At 39.0% G+C, this 27,722-nt stretch overlaps 1 protein-coding gene and 2 long non-coding RNA genes across 4 annotated transcripts in view; 1 reads left to right on the plus strand and 2 right to left on the minus strand.

Moving 5' to 3' along the window:
• LOC129458958 (uncharacterized) overlaps positions 1 to 27,722 on the minus strand; it is a 42,713-nt gene that overhangs the window by 12,798 nt on the left and 2,193 nt on the right. The window contains exon 2 of the long non-coding RNA XR_008649791.2: positions 14,903 to 14,968. This is a non-coding gene — a long non-coding RNA (uncharacterized lncRNA). The remainder of the gene's footprint in view (positions 1 to 14,902; positions 14,969 to 27,722) is intronic.
• LOC134731735 (uncharacterized) lies at positions 1,086 to 6,593 on the minus strand. The gene is made up of 2 exons (XR_010114258.1): positions 6,474 to 6,593; positions 1,086 to 3,377 (listed from the first exon to the last, which is right to left on the minus strand). It is a non-coding gene; the product is annotated as an uncharacterized lncRNA (long non-coding RNA).
• DSC2 (desmocollin 2) overlaps positions 15,674 to 27,722 on the plus strand; it is a 36,922-nt gene continuing 24,873 nt past the window's right edge. For both annotated transcript variants that reach the window (XM_055235404.2, XM_055235413.2), the window contains exons 1-4: positions 15,674 to 16,193; positions 24,407 to 24,491; positions 25,744 to 25,943; positions 26,898 to 27,017. In XM_055235404.2, the coding sequence (XP_055091379.2) occupies positions 16,125 to 16,193; positions 24,407 to 24,491; positions 25,744 to 25,943; positions 26,898 to 27,017 (474 nt within the window). In that variant the 5' untranslated portion in view covers positions 15,674 to 16,124. The remainder of the gene's footprint in view (positions 16,194 to 24,406; positions 24,492 to 25,743; positions 25,944 to 26,897; positions 27,018 to 27,722) is intronic.

Consider the following 27,722-nt stretch of genomic DNA (forward strand, 5'->3'; position numbering starts at 1 on the left):
GCCAATGTTTAAAATCTTTCAGTGGTTCTTCATGTATACATATGGCAGTGGTTAAAACTGGTAATCTTTTGGTTAATCCAGCCTACAGGCAGTTTTTATGTGTTTACAATTTTCTTTCTAATGTGATTACTCTTAGGTGGTGCATGTGTCCCTGCTAAACTTTATTATATGTAATCAGCTCAGTCACATGGACAGTGAGGTGACTGGCTCCTAAAGGCATTTCGACTTGTGATTTTCTGGCACATAGGAAGGAAGAAAGAAAGGAAGGAAGGAAGGAAGGAAAGCAGGGAGGGAGGGAAGAAGGAAGGAAGGAGGGAAAGAAGGAAGGAAGGAAGGAAGGAAGGAAGGAAGGAAGGAAGGAAGGAAGGAAGGAAGGAAGGAAAGAAAAGAGAACAAAGAGAGGAAGGGAGGAGAAAGGTAAGAAAATAGGAAAGGAAGAAAAGAAAAAGAAACAAAAATGGAAAGAAATAAAAAAGAAAGCAAGAGAAAATGTAAAGAAAAGGAAAAAAATGAAAGGAAAGGAAAAAGTAAGAGCTCAAGTCTATTTAACTTGGACAGAGCCAATCTTTATCTCAGAAGTTTTGGTATTAAAGGAGACACACTTCCTATAGGTGGGCAAAAGCGAATCTGTGTAACATCACTCATATTTAAGCCACTACAAATTAGTAAAAATGATGTAAAACATCATCTGTGCCCTCAAAACTCCTTAGCAATCTGTTCAAGGACTTTTGGCTGGGTCTGTAACTGATTCAAAGCTATTCTAAATTTTTGTCACCCATTTTCAGCCTGCCTCACCCAACCCCACATGCCTTCCTCATTGAACAGATAACTTATTTCTTACTTTAGAAAGGAAGATATACATTATAAGTATGAACTATCTCCTCCCCTAAATTGAGTAATGAACTCACCATTCTGAGTGCAAATTTCCTTCCTTCCTTCCTTTTCCTTCCTTCCTTCCTTCCTTCCTTCCTTCCTTCCTTCCTTCCTTCCTTTCCCTTCCTTCCTTCCTTCCTTCCTTCCTTCCTTCCTTCCTTCCTTCCTTCCTTCCTTCCTTTCTTTCTTTCTTTCCTTCCTTCCTTCCTTCCTTTTCTTTCATTTTTTTTAGATGGAGTCTCACTCTGTTGCCCAGGCTGGAGTGCAATGGCACCATCTTGGCTCACTGCAACCTCTGCCTCCTGGGTTCAGGTGATTCTCCTGTCTCTGCCTCCTAAGTAGCTGGGATTACATGTGTACACCATCATGCCTGGCTAATTTTTGTATTTTTAGTAGAGATGGGGTTTCACCATGTTGGTCAGGCTGGTCTCTAACTCCTGACCTCAGATGATCTGCCCACCTTGGCCTCCCAAATTGCTGGGATTACAGGCGTGAGCCACTGCGTCTGGCCCTGAGTGCACATTTATAAAAACAATAGAACTCTAGAAACCAAAGTTGGTTTTTTTTCCCCTACTCTGTAACTTATTTGGCAAGAAAAGCAGACCTGCACAGAAATTCATTGGTGGCAAAATCTGTAGTGAACTAAAAAATTATGTCTCAGGCTCAGATTTCCCTTCTATTCACTTACACAACTGCCTACTCATCATGTCATTAGACACCTCAAACTTAACATGTCCAACACAATGCTCTTGATCTTTCCACCTAAATCTCCTCTTTCTCCATTTGAGTATAAGTATCTTTAGCTCATGACCCCAGGGTGGCAACTTGCAGTGCTCAAATTCCTCAAGTTTCTTAGCAGCCATTCTAAAAATAATCCACCCCCAACGATACCATGAAAGATCATCCCTTGCTGATCTAGAACATCTGTCTCTTTCTGTCTGTGCAAATCCATGCCTTTTGTAAAGTGAATTCCCAGCATCTTTCTGGCTAAATAAAATAAAAGATCATATTTTAATCACCATCAGGATATCTATCTGTATCTGTACATCTATCTGTCTATCTATCTATCTCTTTATGTATGTATGTATCTACATATCTATCCATCCATCTCCATAGTACACATATTTATTAGCTGGCTTTCCCAAAACTGATTAGTCAAATATTAACCATAGTTAAATAAATTAATCGCTGCTATTACTTTCTCAGGAACAAGCTACATAGAACTGTAGCTTTTGTATAAAATACAGATCAATTGACATATCAATGTCTGCAATTAGTAATAACGGGATTTGTTATTTTTAGTTTGAGTCTCACATTTATGACCACTGTTTTATTAATTTTTTTCATATACTTCCTGCAACTGGAAATGATAAACAATTCTCATGCTTAATTTCCCAGTTATTCTGAAAGATAACAACCTTTATATGGGATCCCTTCTCAGATGATCCAGTGTAAATTTCAGGTTTATAACCAGTATTTTACATATTATTATCTCATAGTAACATCATAATTTGTTAATAATTTGTGGATTACAAGTAGTTAGAGAGCATAAACTATATGTACACACATACAGTTATTCAACAAATATTTACCAAAAGCCCACACTGTAACAGACAGCTGTAAAAACTAAAAATGGAGATGAATATAAGACCTTGTGAAAATTGCATTCTAACACAGAGACCAAGGAAGAAAAAGAGTCTCAAAATATGAGAGAAGGATGGTAGGATGGAGTGGTTTATGCTAGACCAATGTTCTCACCAAGGCCAATAAGAAGCTCTGGATAAAATACAAAATCTATCTGTTCAGAGCTCTCAGAAAGTTTCAGAATAAAGAAGAAATAGATTAAAATCTAAAGAGGAGAACACCAGCTCTAGCCGCATTTTTCTCAGGGAGCATTTGAAGCTACTGAACACGGGCTAGAAGCTGAGAATCCAGGCTCAGCCAAAGCAGAAGGCCACTGCTTGGGAAGAAAGAAAGTAGCAGAGTTTTTAGCAATTGTGTGGGGCTGGAGTGACAAAATCAGAGACTGGAGGGATTTCATGAATTTCTGGTTTTCCCTTCAAAGCATGTGCTGTATTCTAAAGTTTTATGAAGTAGGAAGCTCACAAACTAAGCCAAACCACTGTGACAAGCAGAAAGGAGTTTCCAGTCTGTGAAGGAAATAAAGACCTCCTAGGGGAAGGGGCCACAGTAAAGTCACCAGGCTCTTGGTTAAAAGCTCTGGAAAGCAATCAGGGGTTTGAAATATCAATTAGGGTGTTCAGAGAAGATCTCACTGAGGAGACATGAGGGTCAAAACCTGAAGGAGGTGAGGGAACAAGCAGTGTGGCTATCTGAAGATCATCTCACGTGGAAATGAAAGGCCCAAGCAGGAGCGCGACAGTGTCTTCACCAACCAGCAAAGAGTCCAAGGTGACTGGAGCATGGTGGATGATGGGAGAGTAGGAGAGATCCATGATGGATTGTCTGGTCCTGTAGACCACTGGAAATACTTTGGATTTCATCTAAAAGAGATGAGAAGCCTCTGGGTGAATGTTTAAAAATATTTTTATTTTGGAGTAATTCTCGAAGGGTTTGAGTACAGAACTGTCTCCATACAACTTATTTATTTATTAACAGGGACAATCTAGCTGCCAGTTTGAAAATAGACCCAAGTGAAGAGTATTAGCAGCAGAAAGACCAATGAGGAGATTTTTGGAATAATCCAGGTGAGAGACAACAGTGGTTTGTACCAGGATAATACTGATGGAGATGGTGAGAATTGGATGGATTCCAGATATATTTTAAAGGTAAATTTGCTAAGATTTACTGACAGACTGGATTTAGAATATGAGGGGCCAAAGAAATCTGAAGAGATGTCCTAAACAACATGAAGAATGGAGTTGCCATTAATTGAAAGGGAAAAAGATTCTGAGATGGAGAAGATCAGGAGCTCAGAATTGGAAACATTAATTTTGCAATTCCTGTGAGGTCTGTAAGTTAAAAAATTTTATGGGAGTAGGAATTTCAAGGGAGAAATCTGAGAGAGCATTTTAGAATTTCTGACCATCAGCTTAGAGACAGTTTTTAAAGTCAGAAGACTGAATGAGATCCACAAAAAGTGAATGTAGATAAAACCATAATAAATGTCCAACTACGGAGTCCTGGGGAACTGCAATATTAAGAGATTATGGAGAGAAAAAAGAATAAATAAGGTAGAGAAGGAAAAACAGAAGCCAAGTGAAGAGAGTTTTAATGACAGGTGTACCAACTTTCCACAGTTAGTTAACATAAAGCTGAAAAATGACCATTAGATTTAACAATATGAAAGTCTCTGTTACCTTCGTAAGAACACTTTTGGTAAAGAGGTAGGAGTGAAAACCTGATTAGAAGTGGTTCAGAAGATAATGAGAGGAAAAAAACTGAAGACAGTACATATAAAACAGCTTTCCCCAGAATTTTTTTTCTGTCAAAGAGGGTAGAGGAATGGGGTGTGTTAGCTAGAGGAAGAAACGGGATATAGAGAGGCAGGTATTTATGTTGGCTTGGCTCACATGCTGTTGGATAGATAGAGATGGATTCAACTGATGATTTAGGAGAGGAGGAGCAGAATTGCCAAGCAATGTTCTTAAGCAGGTGGGAGCAGGTGAGAATTAATGCACAAATGAAGCAGTTGACCTTAGCTATGAACAGGGGCAGTTCTTCCATAATACACAGGAAAAAGCCACATAGACAGCACAGATGCAGGCAAGTGGGTAGATGTGGAGAAGCTTACAGAAGTCATCCTTGATCATTTCCATTTTCTCTGTGAAATAGGAAGCAAAGTCAGTAATGGAAAGTGAGGACAGAAGAGGATAAATAGACAGTTTGAGTAGAGAGAAGGTAGTATGAAAATACTGCCAAGGATAAAGGGGAAGTGAATGGGCTAGACAAATAGACTCCAGGGCAGGATGAAGGCCTATTTGAGGTACTAATGATGAGCTTAATGTGAAATTCCTCAGCCTGAATATGAGTGTATCTCTAGCCACATACAGCTGTGTGTAGCAACTAGCTAAGTGGAGAGTTAGATTGATCAGGGAGTGACTCGGAAAAGGGAGAATAATGAAGCTATAAAGGACAGTAATAGAGACGAGGTATATGCAAAGAGTGATTACTAGACAGACTATAATGGTTATTAGGAAAGTTAAGCTGGATGAGGAGCAAAATGGGGCCATAAAGGGGGTGAGAGAAAGTAAAACTGGTAGAATCCATGAATTTAGTTACTAGAGCAGTCTAAGATTCGTTGAAATTGAGATAATAGAGGGAGGGAGCTGTGAAAGTAAAAGATGGGTGGTCATGGGGCGGAATGCTTGAAATTGAGATTTGTGGAGTAGTTACGGTGCTTAGGAATAGTAAGATCTAGAGTAGGATCATGCAGTGAATAGCTAAGGCAGTGGTGGAGGATGACATTGAATGGGAGGAACTTAAGGAACTGAGGGACTAGAGTGTGTGAGCTTTCTATTGTTACCGTAACAAACTATGATACACTTAGTGGCTTAAAACAACACAAATGTACTATCGTGTAGTTTTGTTGGTCAGAAGTCTGTCGAGGGTCTCACTGGGCTAAAATCAAAGTGTTCGCAGGACTCTGTTCCTCTCTGAAGGCTCTACGCGAGAACCTTTTTTTTTCTTTCCTTTACCAGCTTCTAGATGCTGCTTATATTCTGTGGCTCATGGCTCCTCTCTCCATCTTCAAGCCAGCACAGCAGGTACCTACCTTCCCTCCCTCCCTCCCTCCCTTCCTTCCTTCCTTCCTTCCTTCCTCTCTTTCTTTTTTTTTTTTTTTTTCTGAGACGGAGTCTCTCTGTCGCCCAGGCTGGAGTGCACTGGTGCGATCCCGGCTCACTGCAAGCTCCGCCTCCCGGGTTCACGCCTTTCTCCTGCCTCAGCCTCCTGAGTAGCTGGGAGTACAGGCGCCTGCCACCACGCCCGGCTAATTTTTTGTAGTTTTAGTAGAGACGGGGTTTCACCGTGTTAGCCAGGATGGTCTCGATCTCCTGATCTCGTGATCTGCCCGCCTCAGCCTCCCAAAGTGCTGGGATTACAGGCGTGAGCCACTGCGCCCAGCCCACATCTTTCTTAAGTCCTATCACGGACACTGCGTCCATCATCACGTCTCTGGCTGTCACCCGTTTGCCTCCCTCCTCTACGTTGAAGGACTATTGTGATTATATTGAGCCACCCAGATGAAACAGAATAATCTCCCTTTTTTAAGGTCATCAGATAAGCAACCTTAATTCCATCTGCTACTTCTGTCATATAATGCTACATATTCACAGAGTCTGAGAATTAGGAAATGGGCATCTTTGGAGACCATTATTCTGCCTACCTAGGTGTACATCCTGAAATCCTCAAGAGTTATGAGAGGAGTGGAGTTTTAAACAGTATGACAGGGAGCCAGGGGCACTACCCTAGAATAAAAAACAATGTGCTTTGGAGAAATCTGTAGATGACAAGAAGGAGGAGTAGAGTGGGAGCAATAGTCTGCTATCTTGAGATTCAATGCTAGGAGAGGTGCTATTCAAGTTTGCGAGAGGGAGAATTAGTTGAAAATGGAAAGAAAAAGCAAAGAGAATACCTACTCAACTTCCAGCCCCAGTAGTCTTAGAGGCGTTGTATGAAAAAGGCCTCCATGTGAAAGGGCTCATGTCCATTAGAGAAAGAACTGTGAGAAGAGGTTGAAGATATAACAGATGCTGCTGACTTCAACTCCAGCCTGGGTGACAGAGCAAGACTCCGTCTCAAAAAAAAAAAAAAAAAAAAAAAAAAAAAAGTCAATAGGGTTTAGAGATTTGGGGTGGGATCAGCAAAGGGTATGTCTGGAGCCTTAAGGGGATTAGATTCCAGGGGAAGAGGGATGCCCGGGGAACCAGAACTTCTTCTGGGGGCTGAGATAAATAGGATAAATACCCTAGGAGATTAGTCTTATAACCTTTAAATGTATAATAGTGAGACACAGTGAGGGCTGGGCTGGGTGAGAGAAGAAAGGTCTTGTGAAGGGTTCGGAAATTTCTGAGGCTCTCTTTTGACTCCTGTTGGAGATATGGAACAGGCAAAGTGGCTGCTTTTCTTAATCTATGGGGTTCCCACTTGAACCCTGATGATGAAGGACAGTAGAGATACATTAAACTTGGTAAGATGACTGCCTGATACACATTAGAAATAATTATAGTTCTGTACATACTAATATAGATTAGCAAATTATTATTGAATGCTTACTATGTTCTAGGCACTGTCATAAATACATAAATATATGTAAGTAAATATAAATGCTACAAATTATATATATATATATATTTGATCTCACTAAAATTTTCTGAAGTATCTCGTTATTTCAATTTTAGAGAAGAAGAAATGGTTCCTTCATATAAACCATTGAGGACAATCTTGATCAGATATTCTTTTGAGACAGCAAAAGTCTTATTTCCTCTGACCCAGTCTTAATAGTCTTTATCCCATTACAAGTCTTTAATGACTGCTAACTCCATAATAGGAAGTAGACTCAGCAATTGCACATTGTGATCTAGGAAGTGTGACCCCCACATAAATTACTGTAGAAGGGACCAAAAGGGTGTTAGAGCCACACATGCTCTAGATATTGCCTTTACTTTCAAAGGCCAATCAGGCAATAAGGGGAGGAAAATGTTGTCCACTCCCTTTAGGAAAGTGTAGTTAGATGAATGCCTGAAAGCTCCTAGAAAGAAGGCTAGGGGCTCCTCATATCAATTTTTTTTTTCCAGTTTAAATCTTGGAGGCAGATGTTATGTATTCAAATGACAGTGACGAAGACCAAGAAAATGACTAAGAAAAGCAGTAGCTAGAGCTTATATAAACTATATAAAACCAAGCAGTCATATGATCAATGTTGAATACAGAACTATATTTTTAAAAAAATCATATACAAAGCTCTCCCAAAAAAGTCCTACACAAAAATATACTTGATATAATTTCAAATCTTTATTCACAACTTGAGAAACTTCAAAAGGAAGAGTAAATGTTAAATGTACAGTTAAACAATTAACAATTTACCTCCCGTTTCTCCCCATTTTTGATTCTAAATATCTTCTATGCATAAAGGCAGCTGCTCCTCAAAACTCTCTCTCTTCCATCTCTCATATGCCCCATCAAACTGTCCTAAAGCCCAACCACTGTGGACAGTTATTACACTTTCCTTTTGAATATCACAGCTATGTATACTACATTTTATTCACAAAATTTCAAAGAAAATTTTTCCTTCAGCATTTGAAAATTATTTCTAAAGTTGACTAAGATAATTTAAACAATATACACTGCAATCAGACTGCTGGTTATTTTGAGTATTTCAATATCTTAAACATGAGAGAGAGACATAAATAAAATTATTTCAAAACCCATTATCATGCTTTTCTAGAATACCAACATGGGTTAATTTATTTCTTCACCAGTTCTGCATTTCTTTAAACTTTTCTGGGATTAGAGATATATTTATTTTATAATCTTCTTAGAATTTCATATTATTTTGAATACTTTGGGACTGACAATACTCTTAGGAGGTCCAAAAGAAGAGAAACAGCATCTCTGACTTTCAGAGGTTACAGAATGTGGGTCAATTGATTTTTGATTGGAGCACAAGATTTAGTTGCTTTCCTCAAGGTGATAAACACTTCAGGTACTGATCAGCAGAATTAGTGTCCTTCTATAATTAAAATACAGTTGCTTAGTAGATAAAATGTTTTATGTTCACTCTTGTTACATAGTATTTATTATTTGCAACCAGATGTCTTCCACAAAATATTGTTCTTTGCCTACCTCACATAGATGTGTGATAAAACCCATTAACTCATCATTATAAATCTATTGATTTGGTTGGTAACATAGCTTAAAGCTTGCTTTCTCATTAGTTTCTATTACAATTATAGGCCACCTAAAATATTCATCTCCTGTTAATAGATGATGAGGGATTGAATCTGTGTAGTTAACACTCCTCCAGAGAATATTTGGTTCATTTATCATCTTGGAATACAGTCCAAACCCTCCTTTTATTTGGTGATTGTGTGTGACAAACTGAATAACAGCAATACATGTTTACTACTGGTTATTATCTGGTTATATGTGATCACCAGGTTTTATAGTCCTTCCTGTTTTTGGAACAATGTTAATTTCTCTACCCATTTGGTTTATTAACGATTCCTTGCATTACTGCTTCCTAATTATAAGATAGAAAAAAGTATTATAATACCAATGCATAATAAACAGACATATAACTAATAGGAAAAAATAACATACTATTAAATTTTTTCTTCTTCCACTTACTAAAATAAATGAGATTTAAACATATTGTGATATATTAATTATTTTCTCCTTTTTAACCCTTCACAATTTTTGCTTCTCATACTCATTCCTTTCTACCTCCACAAAAATTAGTTGAATGTGTTTAGAATGTGTGTTTTTGTTTATATAATTTTTATTAAAATGCTGCTGTTCAGTGTAATGATTTTTTGTCTTTTTAAATTTATATTGGATGTAGAAATATTCTATTTTTAGTTATTTCACTGGGTTCTATGTTTTTAAGATCCATTCATATTGCCATTAGCCTATTGGCTCTAACTTTGCACAGCGATCCATGGGGTGGATCTGCCACCATAATTTATCTACTCTCCAAGGATGGTAACCCAGATTGCTCCCAACTCCCTCTACAACAAACCACCCCTTCATAGACTTCAGTGAGAATTTCTCTGGGTTATTAGCCAAGAGATAAATTGCTGGGCTTTAGGGTATTCATATATTATCTTGAACAATCATTGTTATACTACTGTCCTGAATATTTGATCAAATTTATAATTCTACCAACAATGCACCAGGGTTCTCAAACATCCACATGCCTATCAACATTTGCTATTAGCTTCCTAATTTTTGCCAAATAGGTATAGAAGGATATTTTCTGACTTTGATGTGCCTTTCTTTGATTTCTTAAAATATACTTGGTAGGCTTCAGATTCCTCTGTTGTAAGAGTATGCCTAGTAATGCTCTTTGCTCATCTTTTCTGTTGTAGTTCTGCCACATTCTGGTTGACATGTAGGAGTTCCTTCTATTTTCTAGATATTATTCTCTCATCTGTTTTAGTAATGACAAATGTCTTCTCCCAATCTATTTTCTGTTTATCAACTTTATTTATGGTGTCACCTATCAAATAGAAAGCCTGCATTTTAATGTAATTAAGTGTATCTGGTTTTTTTTTATTCCTATATGGTATATGCTTTTTAGGTTTTATTTCAAAAATCTTTTCCTACCTCTGTATAACACTGATGTTCTCCTGTATTATTTTTCATTAACTTGATGTGTCTTCCACCACAGTATATGTATAAATACAAAATTGGTTATGTAGGGGACCAATTTTATTTTTCTCCAATAGTGAGTCTGTTTTCCCAATGCCAACACTAAATAATTCCTGATTTTCTTCATGGTATCTGCTGCCACTTTTATCAGATATTAAGTATCCATTTATACACTGGTCTCTTTGGAGTTCTAAGTTAAAATTCATAAGCATATTTGTCTGTTCTTGTGCAAAAGCCATAGTAGAAATGTTTGGTAGGCCCATCTCATATTTTATTAATATGCTACTGTAATACATGTCCAGCATATTTGAGATTAGACTAGAAACTCCCACCCTATTAAATGTGGCCCAAGACATCACTTTAATATGCTGATAAACACTAGAATAGAAAAAGGTAAACAAAGAATTGCTTGTCAGAAACGCTCATTAGTCATTTATTCATTTGCTCACTCATTCAGCAAATATTTAGTAAGTGTCTACTATGAATCAGGAGTCATAGTAATGCTGGGAATACAAGCGTGAACAAAAAAAGGGTTACTACAATCATGGAAATGTAGTCTTTGGTGAGAAACAAGTATTAATCAAATAATTATTTGAGCAAATTTAACATTGCAATTGTGACAAGTGCTCTAAATGAGAGGCAGCAGTTTAATGTGGAAGATTTGACCAGGTGGGGAAGAAAATAAAAGTTGAGATTTGTAGGGTGAATGGGAGTTAACCAGGCCGGAGAGATAGAAGAAGATTCTGGGAAAGAGGAAAGGGCATGTACAAAGTACTTATAGCAGAAGGAGCCTTGCGAGTGCAAGGGTTTGAAACAATGCAGATGTATTTGTATACAGCAATATTTAGAGGCAGGCCCAGTGCGGTGGCTCATGCCTGCAATCCCAGCAGTTTGGGAGCCGAGAGAGACAGATCACCTGAGGTCAGAAGTTTGAGATCAGCCTGGCCAACATGGTGAAACCCCATCTCTACTAAAAATACAAAAAAAAAAAAAAAAAATTAGCTGGGCATGGTGGCGGGCACCCATAGTCCTAGTTACTCAGGAGGTTGAGGCAGAAAAGTGATTACTTGAACCCAGGAGGCAGAGGTTGCAGTGAGCCGAGATCATGCCACTGCACTCCAGCCTGGGCGACAGAGCAAAACTCCATCTCACAAAAAAAAGAAAAAAGAAAAAAAATATTTACAGGCATGACAATATTTAGAGGTCAGAGCAGAAGGAACCAGCCAAGGAGAATGCATAAATACAGCCAGTAAGGGAAGAAAAAAACCAAGAGTTATTGCAATCTAGCAAGCCAAGAGGATATACGTTCTAGAGTAACATTTCATAATCCATGAAAAGATATTAACAAGTTTTATCTTGGTAATTTTTTTATCCTTATAAAACACTCTATATTTTATTTTGCAACTAATTCGAGATTAATCTTCACTTTTTTTTCCCCAAAGAAGTCAACATGATATAAATCTGAAGTGGAGACTATTTCTTATCCAACCTAGCTATCTTATAATTCTGTAGGTGTTTCCCTTGAGGAAGTGTCCTTTCTGTCTTGTTCACCACTGCATTTCCCATGCCCAGAACAATGCCTTAGACATAGTGGATGCTCAATAAATACTTGCTGAGTTAGTTAATTGGTAAAGCATACAAATGAAAGTTTTGTAGTTTTAAGGATACATTATTTCATTGCACCACTCGGGGGGAAGGGGGTGCCCATGTCAACTGCGTCTATTAAAGGCAGACCAGACACTGTGAACTCTCTCCAGTCACGTTCAACACAATTGCCTCAGAATTCATTCATTGGCTTGTTTCAATTGAGTGCCTGCTAAATGAAAACTATTGTCTTGTTTTTTTTTTTTTTTTTTTTTTTTGAGACGGAGTCTCGCTCTGTCGCCCAGGCTGGAGTGCAGTGGCACAATCTCGGCTCACTGCAAGCTCCGCCTCCTGGGTTCACGCCATTCTCCTGCCTCAGCCTCTCCGAGTAGCTGGGACTACAGGCGCCCGCCACCACACCCGGCTAATTTTTTGTATTTTTAGTAGAGACGGGGTTTCACCGTGGTCTCGATCTCCTGACCTCGTGATCCGCCCACCTCAGCCTCCCAAAGTGCTGGGATTACAAGCGTGAGCCACCGCGCCTGGCTGAAAACTACTGTCATAAGAACTGATTTATAATTTATTTCATACTCTACCTTGAATTTTTAAAAAATACTTTGAGGCTGGGCGCAGTGGCTCATGCCTGTAATCCCAGCACTTTGAGAGGCCGAGGCGGGTGGATCACGAGGTCAGGAGATCGAGACCATCCTGGCTAACACGGTGAAACCCCGTTTCTACTAAAAATACAAAAAATTAGCCGGGCATGGTGGCGGGCGCCTGTAGTCCCAGCTACTCGGGAAGCTAAGGCAGGAGAATGGCGTGAACCCGGGAGGCGGAGCTTGCAGTAAGCGGAGATCGCCCACTGCACACCAGCCTGGGCGACAAAGTGAGACTCCGTCTCGAAAATATATATATATATACTTTGAAATGTAATAGAAATTGAACTTGATTAGTATACTATGTTTCACTGAGATCAATTTTTAAAAGTGAAGTTCAAATAAATATACATAGCATTAAAAAGTAGAGATAGCATTTGTTGGAAAACACAGAATTTTAAAACTTTTTCTTAAATTGAGAGGCATTCTTTTTAAATAATTGTTTCAAATTTTCAGAAGTACACAACTGACGCAAACTGCACAGCTCATTTTAGTATTGCATTGTTAACTCATTTATGCCAGACAAGATCTGCGGTTAGTGTTGAAGAGACGGGGTTGAAGGTGAATGAATTAGCACTAGGGTTCAGCCCTAGACCAGGACAGAGAACTCTCTGAGGAGAGGTACTGGAAGGACAGGGAATTGGGAGCTGTCATGAGGAGGAAGTGAATGGATCAGAGAGATGTGGTAGTACAATGGTGAGGAAGATGGTTGTCCATAATAACTGACACTGAGGGAGCACTTAGAATGTGCCAGGCTTTGTTCTGAGTGCCTTGATATCATTTAATTCTTGCAACAACTCTGAGAGGTTAAAAAATTGTGCTTATTTTATCATGATTAGCAGATGTTTCCCTTTCTGCTCCAACCTATGAAGCAACTAGGCAATGTACTTTAATCTTGCTTTTTGCCTGTTAGGTTTGTGTTTCCCTTGCTTTTGAATTCCATTCTATGTCATATGCCATGCCGAGATGGTTTCGTCCTGAAGATGACATCTGTCCCTGTGGATCACTCATCCTCTGGTGCTGGCAGGGGAGGAACTGGCAGGATTCACAAAGCTCATGCAGAACTGTCTCTATTTGCTCATCAGTGAGTAAGTGGGATTTTTTTGGTTGTTGCTGCCCTTAATAGTTTCTGTCCTCTGAAATTAGAAAATTGTGAAGCTAGGCTGGATAGATTTGGCCTGTAGGTTTTGGATTGCAAATTGTTCACTTCTTTAAGGATTGCTCTGGCCCTGACTTTCTATGTTATTTCTGAAATGAACACCCATTTCCAGCCAAGCCTCTCAAAAATCTGTCGTAAGCAGTCTAAATAGTTTAATTTTAGATGTAGAAATTACCACAGATAGCCTCCAGTATTACCTTATTATTACTGATTATCTCACTTAACAGATGGATAAATGGGGGTGTTGAGACCTGAGAGATTACTTAAGCAACACAAAGGAAGTCGCTTCTTACTTTCGGTCTGGTGTACTTTTTATTATAAAAAATATATTTTTATTGGGACACTAGTTCATGCAGCAGAATCATATTCATAAGCAAAAGTCATTTTTTTAAAAAAAAATCACATCTACTCACATCCCATTGTATTTTTAAATATATGCCCTTTGTTTCAAACCTGTGTTTTAGAGGGATCTATTTCAGTGACCATATAGCCTAACCTAAATACATTAAATAAATTGGGTACTTGTTCAGAGAAAGTACTTTATATTCCATTCTTTTGTTGAAAGTTTTTTTGTAATAAAACAAACAAATCACCATTTTAATAGCCTCTATCAATTCATGTGAAAGAGGAAAATAAATATCTAAGATGAATTCTGGTCAAATCGCTCTTCCGCCCTTTCCTGGAATGAGGAAAATCATGAGCTGCCCTTAAGGCATCAGAGGTTAAAGAGTAGGCAAGAGTTTGGAAATGTCCTATAGTCAAAGCCTATGATGATAGTCTGAGTAGATCTCCAGAACGTGAAACGCTTATAGCTTTCTTTTTGTCCTCTGAAAAGCTTCATGCTAGAGATCATGTCATCTTTAATAGGATGAGGTGTGCTTATGGTATCAGTGATGGAAAACCGTGAGTGTTAAAAAATATGGAAACGGAAGGATGTCAACTATAGTCTCATGCTGATGACTCAGTCTTATTTTACTAGCAAAGGGTCAATGATAATTTTATGGATATGGAGACAGAACAGCTCATTAGTAGCATTCATTAATAAAATAGAGCATGGGACAGACACAGAGAATGTAAGGCATGCGCTGTTTGACATTAATTTTTAATTTAAATATACGCTCAGTATTGCAATAATTCTGGCTCGGCATATAATGGTATTAAGATGGTGAACATTTTCAAGAATTGAAATGGTCTGAGTGTCACGGTTGGCTTTTCAAATAGGATTCTCAGGACATCCCTGAGGAAACAAACCAAATAAAAGGGAACAGACAAGTTTCTCCTTTGTGGTCAGGCTTACCTGGTTTAAGTCAGTAATTGAAAAGAGGTGCAGGAGGATGTGAGTCAGACTCCTTGTCACTGCTTTCTGAAGAGCAAAAAGAAACAGCATTTATATCTTAATCTTCCAGATTGTGTGCTGCAATAATTCATTTAGTTTAAGTGCACTTCAAATAAAAATGTAAATTATCCCATTCTTATTCATTTCTCACCATGAACTCTGGTTTTGATGGTAGAAAAGAAGGTGAGAACTCTCCACTAGATGTTCAGGAGTCCGGTATAGGAAATAAGTTATAACTTTATTTGTGACTAGGGATGTTCTTGGAGAAGATCAGTAACCCACATGTAGCCCACGCCTAGGACCTCAATGGATGCATTTCTCATAGTAATTCACCCTCGATTTTATTATTTTGCAGTCGCCTTGATTCCCTAACTTTACGTATGTATGTATGTATATATGTATTTTTGTCTCTAAATTATAGCGATTGTCTTGTATCATTGTCATGCCAGTAAATTCCTAAAAACACAAGACCCCAAAGAATGGTGCCTTAGATGACTATGATGTCTGAACTGCTTGTGGGTTTGTGTAGGAAATTCACTCCAGTAGAGTGTCTAACAGTCTCCTTGGAGTCAACATTCTATCAGGTGGGCCTCAGGCAGCTGTGACCTAAAACCCAGCCTCTGCGGCTCAGATCTAGCTCTGTAATTGACCCCAGGGCAGGGACCACGGCCGGCGCGGAGGTCAGCCGACAGGGCGGAGCCGGGGCCGAGCGCGCACTCAGGAGTGAGTCTTTGTGCAGTCAGAGCTTCTGCTGGGCAGGGCCGGCTGTTAATCTCGCCTGGCGGACCCTGGGGCGTGGGGGGGGAGATGGGCCTTATAGGTGGCGTCCGCTGGTGAGAAACACCTTGCGCAGGTAAAAGGGTGGCGGCGAGAGGGAGTTCCCACCCGTGGCTTTCTTAGAGAAATGAAGTCTTAAGTCTTAAATAGACAACAAGGAGGGGCCGATCGGTGTCTTTTGGACGCGCCTGGAGCCCCTCCCTCCGCCAAAGGAAAAGCCCCTTGGATGAGAGGCAGGCGCTTCAGAGAAGCTAAAGAAAAGCACCTCTCCGCGCGCGCCATCTCCTCCGCCTCGCGCTCCTCCTGAGCAGCAGGCCCAGCCTGCGCTCCGGCCGCGGCCCTCGCCCCGCGGAGCCCTCCTACCCCGGCCCGACGCTCGGCCCGCGACCTGCCCGGAGCCCTCTCCATGGCGGCAGCCCGCCCCTCCGGCTCCTGGAGCGGAGCCGTCTGCCGGCTGCTCCTGCTGACCCTCGCGGTGAGTGCAGCCGCAGCCACCGCTCTGGGGAAGGGGGCGATCGCCTAGGGTGCGGAGGAAAACTAGGGGAACGGGGATAGGTGGGGGTGGCGGGAAAAGCTGGGGTGAAGGGGCCTCTGGGTGGCTAGAAAATGTAGTTGGCGGGGGTGGGGGAGGGCAGATAGGAAGAGGATCGGGACCTGAGAGTTGGGATCCCCAAGGGGAGGGAAGGTGTCTCCGGTAGATGTAATCAGCGCACTCACAGAGGCGGGAGCGGGCAGCCTTAGCCTAGCCAAAATCATGGCCCCTGGGTACGCGCCGGGGAGCAGGGTGCGCCGGCACGGGAGTGCGCCGGGACTGCAGTGCGCCGGGGCGGGAGTGCGCCAGGACAGTCCAGCTGCGCCTCTGGCACCTTCCCCGGGAATGTGCGGCTCCCTCTTCCTCAGCGCCGGCCCAAGCCACGGAAAGGGAAACCGCTGGGTGGCCGGGACGGAGCGCGAGTGTCCTTGGGTGAAAAAGGGAACTGCTCGCCTTTCTGGGAATTGCTTACTCTGGGAGAAGGGCGGGGGGAAGTGGAGGGTGGGGGAGGGGATCTTGACCCTCAGCTCCTGAAGACTGTCGACGGGCGGGCCCTAGGTGAGCATTTGTACAGTTTCAGTGGTTTCTTAACTTGCGAGGCTTCAGTTCCCTAAATCTTCGGAGGAAGGAAGGGTCTTTCTGATTTCTTGTCCCCAGAGGCGACTCGATTTTTCTGCTCACCACCCGCCCCCCGCGCCACTGCCCCTTGCCGCAGTTCTTTCTCTCTTTAAAAGAGCGCTACAGCAATGACCCTACCCCTTCCCAGAGCTGGGAGCCTAAGTGGTTGGCCTTATTTGGGGCGGGACAGCCCAGGCCTGATCGAAGGGATCTCGTTGGGGAGCCGGAAGACGCAAAAAGCCAATGCCGGGAGCAGCCCCTGGGGAATTTGGGATATAAAAAGTCCGATTGAACTTTTCCTGGCTCCTTGGAAGAGGAAAAATTTCGACAGGTGTGGAAAAGAGCTCTTTGCTTTGAGCAGAAGGCGTTGGGCGCCAATCAACCTTGAAGGACAAAGGCTAATTCTTTCTGGGAGAAGTGAACTGGGGGCTGAAGTATTCGCATAATTTCCCCTTCTCTTGCGCTCTCACTTCGCAGTAGAGTTCCACATTTTAAAATCATGAATTGGTAATTGTTACTATTATTAGAATGTCTTTCTCGAGGAGCTCAATGTACTTCAAACCCTTAACTAAATTCTCAGGGCATATTAATAACATAGAAAGGGCCGAGTACACGGCAGTTAACATTTTACAGATGAGGAAACTAAGAATGGAATAAATAACGGTCAGAACATATGTTGATGAGTAAGAAATAAATTTTCATTAGACTCCTAATAAAATTGCAATTTCTTTTAAAAACCACCGGCCATTCTTTAAAGGAAAAGGCATGCGCAGACACTGGCAATGCATAGCATTGCTTTGCATATACCTGCAGACAGAGCTTTCTGTGTGTTATCTCAGATTCTGTTTAAGAGGAGGTGGGGTATCAGTGAATACACTGAAATTGAATTTCCATTCCTTGTTCTTCCTTAGCTTCGAAGTTTGATAGGCGGGGAGTGGGGTAGGAAGTATGCTGGCCCTGGCTACACTCTCATTCTGCTGGTTTTTGCTCTGTGCACATCTGTGCAAAGCCCTGCCAACCTCACATGGCTGTTGTGGTTGTGAGTCTCAAGTGTGAGAAATGCGTAAATACTAAGTGTAAGAAATTATTAAGTAAGAATGATTTTAGATGGGCATGGGGTGCGTGCCTGTGGTCCAAGCCACTGGAGAGAGGCTAAGGTGGGAGGATCGCTTGAGCTTGGGAGGTCCAGGCTGCAGTGAGCCCTGGTCATGCCACTGCATCCCAGCCTTGGTGACAGAGCGTAATCCTGTCTCAAAAAGGGGGGAGAAATATCTTTGGTAGGAGGGTAGGATCCTTTACCTTACTTCCTTCCCATATACCCAAGTAATCCTTCACCATTCCACAAATCAGCTCCTCCTCACTTCTTAATGTTTCTTCAAACCACACCTGGCTTAGCCACTTGAACTCTGTCTTCTGCTAACCACCTAATAAAGCTTCTCAGATCACTGGCTCTCTTGTGCTAAATCCAAATGACTCATTCTTTATATGGTTCCACCTTGTAGCTTTTGCCCTTATTCTTGACATTCACTCCCCTCCTTTTTTTTTTTTAATCTTTCTGACCACTCAGGGTCTGACTCCCTACCTAGCATCTTGTCTTTTTCTTCTTTTTCTCTTGTCTTTTTTTTTTCTTTTTTTGGTTTGGTAAAAATGACATGAGATCTACCCTCCCCAACACATTTCTAAGTGTTTTGTATTGTTAATTATAAGCACAATGTCATATAGCAGATCTCTAGAACTTTTTCATTTTCCATAACCAAACTTTTATATCCATTAAACAGCAAATTCCTGTTTCCCCTACCCTCCGTCACCTGGCAACCACCATTCTATTTTCTGCTTCTATGAGTTTGACTGCTTTTTCCTCCACTCTTAAATGCTGGTGTCTCTTGGTGCTCTGTTCTAGGTCTTGTCCTTTGGAATCTACACTCTTTCCCTAGGGCATTTTATCCACTTTTATAGCTTAAAATATCACACAGTTGCCAACATATACTAAATTAATATTGCTAGTTCAGATGTCTTCATTGAACAATAGTCCTTTGTATCACTCTACTGACTGTGATGTGTGACACAGCATTTATTATCTTCCCAAACAATGTTGTTTTTCTTTTAGTGTCCTGTATTTCAATATGTGTCAGTACCATATGCCTGTTCTTCCAGTAGAAAGTCTGAAAGCTGTTTGTTTTTTCTTTCTCACTGCTCCCCTTCCTTAATCCATCAAGTTCCATTAAATCTACATTCAAAGACAGCTCATGGGTCTATTCACTTGTATCTGTCACTTCTGCTATTACAAATAATGTCACAATGAATAAACTTGAATGTATGTCATTTCATATATGGGCAGGTGTATTAGGACAGATTACCAATAATGAGATTGACAAATAAAAGTGTAAATTAGGCCAGGTGCAGTGGCTCACACCTGTAAATCCCAGCTCTTTGGGAGCCTGAGGTGGGAGGATCGCTTGAGCTTAGGAGTTCAAGACCAGACTGGGCAACATGGCAAAACCCCCTCTCTGCAAAAAATACAAAAATTAGCCAGGCATGGTGGTGCATGCCTATAATCCCATCTACTTGGGAGGCTGAGGTGGGAGGATCACTTGAACCCGGGAGGTGGAGGTTTCGGTGAACTGAGATTGCACCACTGCACTCCGACCTGGACAACAGAGCAAGACTGTTAAAAAAAAAAAATGTCTACTTTTGTTAGATTTTGTTCTTCCCTCCATAAACGTTGTATATGGCTAGACAGAAAGCTATTTTATGATAGATATCACATGATCAAGGATATATATATTGGTGTAAAGATAAATTGAATCTATGCTTCATTCAGAACACCACAGAAAATTCCAGAGATGAAAGATTTAAATGTAAAATATGATTCCCTACTGATAATAGAAGAAAACATAATAAATTGTTATATAAATTTAGAGCCCACGAGGCCTAGTTATGACTTGGATTTTGAAAGCCAATTTATTACAATTGAGAAAATCAATTATTTAAGAGTACATATATACATACTTCTTCATGGCGAAAAAACAACTCTAACCAACCAAAAACACCACAAGCAAAGTCAAAAGGTGATTGATAAACTGGAAAAAATATTCACAGGTCATATTTAAAAGGCTAATCTAATACATAAAGAGCTCTTGTAAGTCAAGAAGAAAAAGTGCAACAGGGATGTAACAATATCCATAAAGTAGTAAAATGGCTCTTAAGTTATAAAAATATGTCAACCTCACTCATAAAATATGAATAAAAAATTACATTAAAATGCCATTTCACACTTGGCAAACACCCAAAAGTTCAACAACATGCGATGTAGGCAAGAATGTGGTTGACTCATAAATTACTGGTGGGTATAATAAAAAGTTACAACTTTTAGGGAATTTATGCAGTCATATCTAATGCAAATACAGATTGTTTTACCTCCTCTTTTCCAATACCTGTGGGTCAACTATCATTCTATTCATATGCCAGTACCATATTGATTTAATTGTTAAGATTTTATATGATTTGTAATATCTGCTAGGGTTGATAGCCTTTCATTGCTTCTTAAAAAATAATTTTCCTATCTTAATTTTTTAGTTTTTCCTTACAGCTTTTTAAGTCAGCTTGTTTAGTTCCAGAGGAAATTTTATGGAGGTTTTTATTGGTATCAAAAAATTTGTAATTTAACTTAGTAAGAATCGATGTAGATACATTGCTGATTTTTGTCTTTCTTTTTTTGCAAGTGTACTTTTCTGCCCTGCAGAAATGTTTTCAGGTTTCCTTCAAATAGGCTTTACATGTTTCTTGTTAAATTTACTCCTTGGCATTTCAACTTTTAATTGCTTTTGAAAATGATTTCTTTTTTTGAGACTGAGTCTTGTTCTGTCACCCAGGCTGGAGTACAGTGGCATGATCTCTGCTCACTGCAAGCTCCACCTCTCGGGTTCACACCATTCTCCTCCCTCAGCCTCCCGAGTAGCTGGGCCTACTGGTGCCCGCCACCATGCCTGGCTAATTTTTTTTTTTTTTTGTATTTTTAGTAGAGACAGGGTTTCACCGTGTTAGTCAAGATGGTCTCAATCTCCTGGCCTCGTGATCTCCCCACCTCATCCTCCCAAAGTGGAAGTTTCTTGTATTATCTGACTGGTTTTGTTTATGGGTATGAAGACTAACCATATTTTCATGGTTATTTCTGCTTCCTTACTTAAGTCTCTTCTTGTTTTATAGTAATGTATTGGTTGATTTGCTTGGGTTTTCCAGGTAAACAGTCATATCAAATGCAGAGATTTTTTTACATCTTCCTATCTAATGTCCTTCTCTTGCAAATATACCTTCAATGTAATATAAACTACATATGGTGACCTTGGAAAGCCTGTCTTGTTTCTGAGTTTAATTGGATTGCTTCTAGTGCTTTCCCATTTGTGTTGTGTTATAATTTGTAAAGATCACATTGCAAAAGTACTTATCAATTCTTATTTTTTGAGACTAAAAAAAAATAAGAATGGTTATTGAATTTGGTCAAGTGCCTGTCAGCATCTATGATGGTGATCACATGTCAAGCCTTCATTAATTTCATGGCTTGAAGTTTCTGGACCAAGCGAAAGATGTGAGTGTGGATCACAGATCCACGCAGGGGCCAGTTTACTTCTGGCTCAAATTTGTAATGAAGATTTAGCATTTGGGTCCCAGATTAATGTGGAGTGGATCCTCTTAGATCTTAGGTGGGCCCTGTGCTTTGATTTCATTCTCCTTCTCTCCAGAGGCCAGCAAAGCAGAGTCAAATCTTTGCAGATCAGAAGTTGTTTAAAAAAAAAAAAAAGAAGTTGTTCCTGAGTTCCTCTTACCACTGTGTGTTCCAGCTTTATCTTCAGTTTTGGCCCAGCAATTGCTTGCTATTTTGTTAGCTCTTTGATGCTTTAGGATGCTTGAAAAATGTCATCCATGATTTTTAATTAGTTTTGGCATAGGTTTTTCTTAATTACCTAGCTTGTTATTATTGAAAATGACAGTTATTTCCATTCTCCACATTGGACAGATCTGTCACATTCAAATAAAAAGCGGCTTATTTAATTTATTTGCTTAAAGTAAATCTTTGGTTTCTCATTATCGTTAGGAAAAAAGATCCATGTGCTTTGCTAATGCCGTTCAAAATCTGGCCCACACCCACTTCTTTGAGCCCGTGTTAAACCTCTGCCCCCACTCTGGTACACACATCAACCATTCCAGATTTCTTCTTCAGGTCTGTGCCACCTCTGGGCCTTCACATATGCCATCCTTTTGTTTGCAGCATTTAAGCTCTGCCTCCTCTTAGCCTGTCTCACCTGTAGCCACTCTTCAGGTGACCTCACCTGGCTTTTAGACATCACTATTCTCTCTGCTCTCCCATAGCTCCCTGTACTTCCCTATCATTACATTTGTGTTACTTTGTTGAAATTACAAACATGTCTTACCTTAGACTGAATGTTTCATGAGGATCATGTTTACTGCTCTGTGGGTGGTACATAATACACATTCAGTAAATATTTGTTGAATTCATGCATGAATGGATGGATGTCCAAGATACTGTTATTCAAAGAATCGTCTTAATCCAACCATTTTTCATCTTCTCCACCATTATTACCTTAGCCCAAGTAACCATTACACCACTCTTAGATTCCTGCTGTAGTCTCCCAATCAGTCTCCTGGTTTCCACTCTTGCTCTTCTATAACCTATTTTCCACATAACCAGTAGAGTGATTCTGTATAAATATCAGTTTACACCACTCCACAGCTTCTTATCATGCTGTTGCTTCTGTTTGCACTCAGAACAAAATCTGCACTCCTTACCATGACCTTTAGACCCTACATCATATGCCCTTGACTGTCCATTTGTTTTCTTCTCCTATCACTCTTCCCTCACTGTGCTCTGCTGCTATGACCACCTTGTTTCTGCAATACACAAGTCTCCTTCCAGGGTCTTTACTCTGGTCTTTACCCCACCTGGAGGACTCTTCCCTGGTTAGAAAACTGGTTTACTTCCTCACTTCATTTACGCTCAGGTATTCTCGTTGTCACCCTCTCTCCCTGCTTTATTTTTGTCATGACATTTATCTCTTGCTGCCTTGGCATTATGTGACATTTGTGCATTTGTGTATTTCTTTTGCTTCTTATTATCATGTAATCTTCGTGAGGCAAGGACTTGGCTCTGTTCACTGCTCTAGCCATTGAATCCATTTAGCACCTAGTAAGCAACCAATAAATGTTGGTTGAATGAATAAGTGAATGTATTCTTCCAATCACCTTGAGCTGGAATCTTCAGAATCATCTGATTCTACTCCTATTCTCTCTTGGCTATGCAGCCAGTGAAAATTCTTCATATCATTTAATTTCCAGTTCAAAACTAATGTCTTCATTGTGTCTATCCCAACATTCCAAACGAAACACAACCTCTGCCTTATTTGATCCTTCAAATGTAATTAAAACTGGATAATTAAAGAGTCTGTAATATATATTAAAAATAAACATTTCCATCCAAATTTTGATGATTTTAGTTTATGTTTATAAACTTGTAAGTAACAGTGTAAATGCTAGTTAACTGTCTTGCTTTTGGTCAAAGATGTTTGTAAAACTAGAAAAAAAGAATGTGAATCTTTGAGAAACATCCATTGTAAAGTTTCAGACAGAACAAAATTACATTTCAGTGTGTTTATGTATATGTTGCATTGGACTTGGTTCACCATGAATCACTAAACCATTGAAAAATTTTAAGTAAATTATTTTCTAAAATGAACTTAATTTTTATTTATGAGAAGATACACCTTCAAAATAATTTTATATTTCAAAGTTATGTGCCTATTGTGTGGAGTAACACATAAATATTCTCCAAATCACTTCATGGCAATAAGTTAATGTTTGTCTTTAAAAGCATTTACTTTTTGTTTAGGATATTATTGATTTGGTATCATATCTCATAAGCAATTAAAAATGTACTGAAACAGTTTGCTGCCTCAGTAAATTTGGTTTTCTCTTTCCTATGTATATACCTGTGCTGCCTTCCTGATAGTTTTCAGCACTCTCTCACATAGGCTGTTGTTGGATCGTCACTGTACCCACTGAGTCAATCAGTGAAGTTATTATTACATCCGTTTTACAATATAGTAAACAAAGCTGAAGAGCATACATAATTCTTTGAGTTTACAAGCTTTTTGCAGGAGGAAGCTAGAACTCGGTATATTGTTTTGTTCTTCCCCTTGATATACTTTTGTCCTGATTTCTTTCTCCAATATGTTTTTATTTTGATAATTATATAAAGTGATTTATAATTATATAAAGTGGTTTATAATTATATAAATCACATATAATTATAAATATAAATTCATGTATTATTTATATTTAATTGAATATTTTAAAATTAATATTTAATTAGTGTAGTCAATATGTAATATAATTAATATTTATATAAGTATTATATGCCTTTTTATGTGTATATAATATATAAATTTATAATTTATATAAATAATTTACACATTAAAGATTTCTTTTTATGCATAATATTTATTTGATTTTTTTTCATTTTTTAGATCTTAATATTTGCCAGTGATGCCTGCAAAAATGTGACATTACATGTTCCCTCCAAACTAGATGCTGAGAAACTTGTTGGTAGAGGTAAGGAAGCCCTAAAATTTGTAATAAATCCTGATTTGCTGTGGTACATATACACCATGGAATACTACGCAGCCGTAAAAAGGAACGAGATCTTGTCCTTTGCAGGGATGTGGATGGAGCTGGAAGCAATTATTCTCAGCAAACTAACACAGGAATAGGAAATCAAACACTGTATGTTCTCACTTATAAATGGTAGCTGAGCAATGTGAACATGTAGACACAGAGTGGGGAACAACACAAGTGGGGCTTGTTGGGGGTTCTGGGAGAGCGAGAACACCAGGAAAAATAGCTAATGCATGCTGGGTTTAATACCTAGGTGATGGGTTGATAGGTGCAGCAAACCAACATGGCACATGTTTATCTATGTAACAAACCTGCACATCCTGCACATGTACCCTGAAACTTAAAATAAAAACACACGCACAGAATAAATCCTGATTTGCTGTGATATTTTAAAATTAGTGTGATTTTTAGAATGATAACTGTTGGGACTAGTACATAAAACTAATGTAGTATATTATCATTTGTAATACTTGTGGTGTCATTCTAATGAAAGGAATATTGTTATTTTTGGAAAATATGATTATATGAAGTTGATAAAAATATTTCACTTGAGTAATAATTATTAACATTTACTGTAGAGGAAAGATAAAGACATTTAACATGCCTCTAAAAAACTGAGAAATAGTATTGAAACTATTTTTTTTAGTTTAAAGGTACTGTTTTTGGATTTTCTTAAGTATTTCACTCTGCATTGTATTATTTTTTATCAATTAAATTATTTCACATAATTCTGTAAGAAAAGATCAAATCAATGATAGCAAAGATGTGATGACTGTTTAGCAATAGATGTAAAGAATTTAGTAATATTTTCATTTAGTAAATGCCAATTTTAGTCTGCTCGATTCTGTATAACTTCAGGTGTACTTAGGTGTTACTCTATAGCTTATTTCTGTTGATAAAGAAAAAACTTTTTTTGGTTTTGGTTTAACTATTCAAACACTGGAGTTCACATATGTTTACTTCAGAGCAAATGTCTCTTCTTTAAGAGAATGTTAAGTAGGTATTAGAAGTGATGTAAGTATTTAAGCACAACTTAATTCACTATGTAGTTTTATGTGTCCTTTCAAAAATTTACAAGTGTCAGTATAATTAATTTTAAGTTTTTGGCTCTCCCCACATGCATACATTACTGTTAAAACTATATCCTATGTTTTACTTTAAAAATGACTGCTGTGCATATTTTCTACAGTTAACCTGAAAGAGTGCTTTACAGCTGCAAATCTAATTCATTCAAGTGATCCTGACTTCCAAATTTTGGAAGATGGTTCAGTCTATACAACAAATACTATTTTATTGTCCTCGGAGAAGAGAAGTTTTACCATATTACTTTCCAACACTGAGAACCAAGAAAAGAAGAAAATATTTGTCTTTTTGGAGCATCAAACAAAGGTATACAAGGCTACATAAATGAAGAAATGATGTCTTTTCTTCAGACGTAATCAACATTACCAGGGAAGATATGAAATCAGAAAGGATATGGTATAGTTTGGCTTAAGAATGAAAACCATGAGGCAACTTCACAGTGTTTAGAAGGAAAAGGGCTGTGCAACACGGTTCATTCGGGTTGTCATTTCTTTTCATTTGGGACATAAAAGGAGAAACTGGGATAAGGTACAGCATAGGAACATGAGATTAGACACAAAGCAGCATTTTTTTTTTTTTGAGCTTTACCGTAGAATGGATTTCTAACAACAAGTTTTGAAACTCTGGATAAAGTAAGAAAAGGTTTTTTTCTCGCATTTATTTTAGCATAATCTGTGGTCTTAAAACATAGATAACTATTTTAGGAGGAGGTTTGGACCACATGCATGCTATTGTGTTGTGACACCCAAGATCATAATAACTTGTATTCAACCATTAGCCATTCCTCACTGCAGCAGTTTGAGAGTTGTCACCGTGTTTCTCTCCTCATTCTGACACAGATCTCTCTGTTGGTTCCCTGGCTCTGCCTAGTTGCTGGTGAGTGGAAGTTGCTTGTGCTAAATTTAGAAGGGCAGATACACACTTATTTTCTTTGCATATCTCTTTCCCATGTTTTTGCATGGCAATGGGGCAACAGTAATTTTTTTTTTCAGTTTCGCTTCTAGGCTTCCAGTTCCATCTCTCTTTCTTCCATATTTCCACCAAATCATTTTCTCAAGAGGATTGTTGTGATAACAGTTAGGACAGTTACTTCTTCATTATCTTTTTGCAGTGTTGATGTTTAGTTTGGTTTTCAAGCACTCCCACGGTCTCACCCCTCCCCAGCTAATCCTCATGAGAGGAGAAAGATGTGTCATTGTTTAATGCTTGAGAATAAAGTAGTCATTGACTTTATTATTTTTTCCTGTCTTATGAATTGAGGTCCTAAAGAAAAGACATGCTAAAGAAAAAGTTCTAAGGCGCGCCAAGAGAAGATGGGCTCCCATTCCTTGTTCGATGCTAGAAAACTCCTTGGGTCCTTTTCCACTTTTCCTTCAACAGGTACAGTTTTCTTTCTTTCTGCTGTGGAAGTCTATACTTTTCATCTCTTACCATTATGACACTGAGTATGAAGCTATTTATAATAGTTGTGTATAAATATGTGAGTGGATGGGTATGTGTATAATATGTTTCCATATAAGGGTATAAATATATCTCTTTATACTTGCATACACTTTTGTTCAGCTTGCAAAGGCCATCATAAAACTGTAGCACTCAAACACATAGTTCCTTAATGAATTATCATATCAGCAAGGGTATCGCCAAGCCTAAGAATAGCCTAGAAAACCCAAAACTCTCTTTCATAATAAAGGAGAAAATTGGATGAAAGGCCAGATGTCACGAAGGAGGAAGACGCGTAGGCCCTTCTATCTTTCTATTTCTTGTTCTTGAATCTACATCTGAAATCACACTGGATCCACATTTCTTTCTCTCTCTCTCTCTCTCTCTCTTTTTTTTTTTTTTTTTGGTAGCGATGAGATCTCACTGTGTTGCTTAGGCTGGTTTTGAACTCCTATGCTGAAATGATCTCCCATCTCAACCTCCCAAAATGCTGGGATTACAGGCATGAGCCAAGCATACCTGGCTCTTTTTCTCTCTCTTGTTTTAACTTTCAGTAGAAACCCCAGCAAGCCTTCTTGCCTTCTTCCATTAATAGTGGCTACTACATTCAGTCTATGACTTTGGTTTATTTTCCCTCAGTTCTTG

The sequence above is a fragment of the Symphalangus syndactylus genome, chromosome 1 (genome assembly GCF_028878055.3).
Source record: "Symphalangus syndactylus isolate Jambi chromosome 1, NHGRI_mSymSyn1-v2.1_pri, whole genome shotgun sequence".
NCBI classification, from domain to species: Eukaryota; Metazoa; Chordata; class Mammalia; order Primates; family Hylobatidae; genus Symphalangus; species Symphalangus syndactylus.